The sequence below is a fragment of the Epinephelus fuscoguttatus genome, linkage group LG15 (genome assembly GCF_011397635.1).
Source record: "Epinephelus fuscoguttatus linkage group LG15, E.fuscoguttatus.final_Chr_v1".
Classification (NCBI taxonomy): domain Eukaryota; kingdom Metazoa; phylum Chordata; class Actinopteri; order Perciformes; family Serranidae; genus Epinephelus; species Epinephelus fuscoguttatus.
This window is the reverse complement of record NC_064766.1, coordinates 4,074,632-4,078,789: the sequence shown is the minus strand read 5'-3', so window position 1 is coordinate 4,078,789 and position 4,158 is coordinate 4,074,632. Positions and strand designations below refer to the sequence as shown.

At 43.6% G+C, this 4,158-nt stretch overlaps 1 protein-coding gene across 1 annotated transcript; it reads right to left on the bottom strand.

Moving 5' to 3' along the window:
* Positions 1-1,638: 1,638 nt before the first annotated feature.
* ptf1a (pancreas associated transcription factor 1a) lies at positions 1,639-2,901 on the bottom strand. Its single transcript, XM_049599459.1, has 2 exons — positions 2,283-2,901; positions 1,639-2,033 (listed from the first exon to the last, which is right to left on the bottom strand). The coding sequence occupies exons 1-2, from the start codon at positions 2,899-2,901 to the stop codon at positions 1,831-1,833; spliced, it is 822 nt and encodes a 273-aa protein (XP_049455416.1). The 3' UTR covers positions 1,639-1,830.
* Between the last annotated feature and the right edge of the window lie 1,257 nt (positions 2,902-4,158).

Sequence of the window (4,158 nt, the reverse complement as noted above, 5' to 3'; positions counted from 1 at the left end):
AAGCCTTGCCAAGCTCGTAGCCGGAGTGACAAGATAGCCGTGAGTATTTCAGCCTGTCCCTTCCGCTTGACTGCGACCGCACCAAAGGATGTAGAGAGGCGCTCTGCGCTGCGCACACTAAAAACCGTCAACGGCACAAAGGCGTTAAGGTGCGAGAAACTACAATGCTACCACTGTTTTAACCCCGGCTCTGCTGCCGCACAGTCACACAGGACCCGACCCTCCTGCCAAAGAGATGAAGTTGCCCAGCATTGACTCCCTAACATTTGACTTTCTAATGGCTGTAATAGGATTACATGCTCCTGTCGCGCTGGTAATGAGGAGCGGACGGACTCACAGAGGACCCGGAGAGTCTGCTGAGGAAGAGAGAAAAACAAGAACTCTGGAGCTCCCGGAACCTTCAGATTAAAAGGCAAAAATAATACGGCATCCAAATTCAAATTAAATACCCGGTTTTCGTTTGCAAATTACAAAACAATCACCAGATAACAGTTATGATAAACAGAAATATGAGCTAGCCCACCTGTTGTGCTGGACGTTTTTTAAAATCCAAACTTTCACAGTCCTCAGACTGAGCCTTGCAGCAGTGCTTGGCATGTCGCTTCAGCCTGGTGTTTGCAGATTTTCGGGGGCCACATGGTTCATATATGCGACAGTGTGTTGGTGGTGTGGGGGCGGCCGCAGAGGAGGCCGTGGGGACACATGTTGGAGGGAAGCCGCTACCACGGGAAAATCTGTCCCAGCAGCACCTGGCAGCACAGAGCAGCATTCAACAGCCTCCCACCATACTGCTGCACGCCCGCGTGCGCTTTAAACACCTTCAGCTGTTGTGGGTATACAGTGTCTCCTCATTAGCATCTCATTTGCATATTTATGTCACAATATTGGGCCGTATTAGTGTGGGTCAGCTTCCCCTTCTAAATCTCATTTCGAATGAAACAGTTGCTAAAGTGCGTCTATTCACTGGCTGACAGGGTTGCACCTTACAGAAGGTACTCACCATAATAATATGTCAATATGAGGCATGATATAATGCTTCAGTCATTCACATACCAGCAAATGTGTGTGCTTTATGGACAATAATTATGTGACCAACCTATACATTGATATAAAAGATCAGGCTATGATCTGCTGGTGACAAAATAGGCACTGTTTGTAACAAAAAATACAATTTGTGCAAGTTAATATTATGTTTAGTTTCAGAATGGATACATTGCATTCTAATCTATTTCTCCAGAGTTAATCTCCATTAAAACCATCTGTTGTTAGTTGGACAAAAAGCTCCAAGGGTTTTCACATCGAGTGGATTTCAGCAGCTACTGGAGTTTGCACTAGTACGTTAACCTTGTGGTGTTGTCAGGCTAATGTTGCCAAGACATCTTATTTCATATTTGACCAGACAACAACAACAACAACAATATATATATATATATATATATATATATATACATGTATGTATGTATAATAAAAATGACAATGAAAGTTTTTAATCAGTAAGTGCTTTTATTTGCAGACTGAATATAAATATAAATCATTGTACAACGATATAAAAATATTTCTCTTATTTATTGCAATTAAATTAAAAACATAAATTATAACTTGTGAAAAAAATAAATACATGATTGCCAGTTGCCTGAATTAGAAAAATAAAATTATCAACATGATAAAACTATTTACAACATTGAAGACAATATCGGAAACTGTACAATAAGCTCACATAGTGTTCACATTTTTTTTGCAATGCGCTCTCAAAAGCGCATTAACACAATCCACTTCACATTTACAATGTGCGTTTTACAGAATGAGTCAGAGGAACTCTGGTGTTTCTGTTTAGGCCACCAGGCCAAAAGGAGGCTCGTTTTCAATGTCCGTGAGGCCTGATTTGTTGTGCAGCTTTCGGGGGTCTTCCGGTGTCCAGACTTTAGCGGTGCGGATGATGTTCTGCTCTCGGAGTTGCTTTTCATCCGACCAGGACAGAGAGTGACCGGCGAGGGGAGGCAGGCCGTAGTCCGGGTCGCTGGGGGAAGGAGATCCTGGGGAGAGAAGGGAACAGGAACATTGTTGTTAGTTTTTTTTTTTTTTTTTTTTTTTTCAATTTTAGTTTTCATCATGTTCATCACCAGGACTATGCAGGCTCGTATCAATCCCAGTTATTGCATGCGTAAATCTGTGGCTAATTTGCGTAAAAAGAGTTGATCATCTTTTCCAGCCCATCACCACTAATGCGTCACTTGTCAAGAAAAACAACTGAATTTAGATGTATGGTCGTAAAATGAACCTACTTGTTCCTCTGTGACAGATGATGACCTTCTTGGGCTGCGCGTGCGTCTCGCTGCTGGAGTTTCTGATGGGCAGATCAGACTGCACGAGCTCGGCGAGGAAGTTGATGTAGCCGATGGCGAGCCGCAGAGTGTCCACCTTGGAGAGCCTCTTCTCGTAGGGCAGTGTCGGGATGTGGGAGCGGAGCCCCTCAAACGCGTCATTGATGGACTGCATCCTCCGCCGCTCCCTGACGTTGGCCGCCTGTCTCAGCTGCTGCATCTCCATGTCAGACCTCATCCGCCTCCTCCGCTTCAGTAACGGCCCGCCGTGATGGCTCATCTGAGGGGACAGATCCGGGGTGCTGTCGGCGCAGCCGTAGGAGAAGGTGGAGGATGAGGAGGAGAATGACAAGTTGCCGATGTCGTAGTCTCCATCGTGAGGCGCTGCTCTGCTGCCGCCGTCTTTGCTGTAATAGTCTTGGAAGTGACTGGCGAGGAAGTCAACGTCGTCATCCAAAAAATCATCAGTGTCCAAGTGTCCGTCTCTTGAGGACTGGTCGGTGAAAAACTCGTCATCGTCGAAATAAGGAGGGGAGGAGAAAGAGTCGAGTCCAGAGAAAGGGTCCAGCACACTGTCCATCTTTGTCCCCGCTGTTGCTTTCTCCTCTTGTTACACTAACAATGACTCAGTGTTCTTTTATCAACTCGCTGCTCTGTGTTCGCTGCTCACGGTCAACAGTTAGTTCTAGTTGAAGAACCGGCACGCGAGGATTCTTTATAGCGACATCCATAGTCGCGTGCCGCTTGCCAGGAGTGCCAACCAATCACAGCTCTGTCCGCGAGGCGCACCTCGGGATAATCCCCCAGAACACCACGCCTCCTGTCCTCAACTGTCTGGGTTTCAGCTAACATCTCAACTCTGCACTGACACCGGCTGTTCCCCGCACCAGACCCGATCACAAGTCACTCCATTTAGAGTTCTCTTTAAACGAAGCTTTAAAATGTCCTCTCCAACAAGATTAAAGTAGCCTAGTTGTTCCCCCATATTAAGGACACTGATCAGATTACATTCCCCACGTGATGACTCAGCCTTTTTTTCCCTTTTTACTGAGTAGTAACACAGTGTATAACCATATTTAGCGGAAAACAGGTTTTCGTAGAAATTGTTCTATTGTGAATTACAATATTTTAGGTGGGCTACCATAAGTTAACGTGACCTCGCAGTTGTCTGACTACAACAACAGCACAGTTTTTCTTCCCGGGTGACTAACAGGATAAACTGTTGCAGGATATATCCATTCAAATGCTCAAGCCACTATGCAGTAACAGTTTCACAAGAGTTTTTCCACTGACCATTCAAACATAAGAGGCCATTAAACAGCCACGATGGGTTTACGCTATTTTAGTTGTAAATCTTATCAATATTTTAATATAGCCTGTAGGCAATTTTGATCCCCTGCTACCTATGAAACGGCTGTAACAGGAGACTGAGGCCGTGTGAGATCACGAGAATAACGGTGTTATCTCCTCTTATTAAAGCAACAGGTGTCGCTGACAAAATAAACTTTCATAGCCTATTATTAAAGAGGAGGAGGTGGTGCAAAACTCTGACGTCAGTTGGAGTCCCTGTGACCAAATGAGTATGGTTCTGTGCAACAGATGCATCCACCCAGAAACCAGAAACTTAATTTAACTGAGATGAAGACTTATTATTATTATTATTATTATTATTATTATTATCATTATGTTTTATATATTTATTGTTTTTATATCTGTTTCTTTACTAAATCAAATCTAATTTAGATTAAATTTTAAATTAAATATAAATGAATTTAACACATAACGGAAATATTCTGTTTGGAAATGGAAGGGCATAAATAAAAAAACAACAACAATA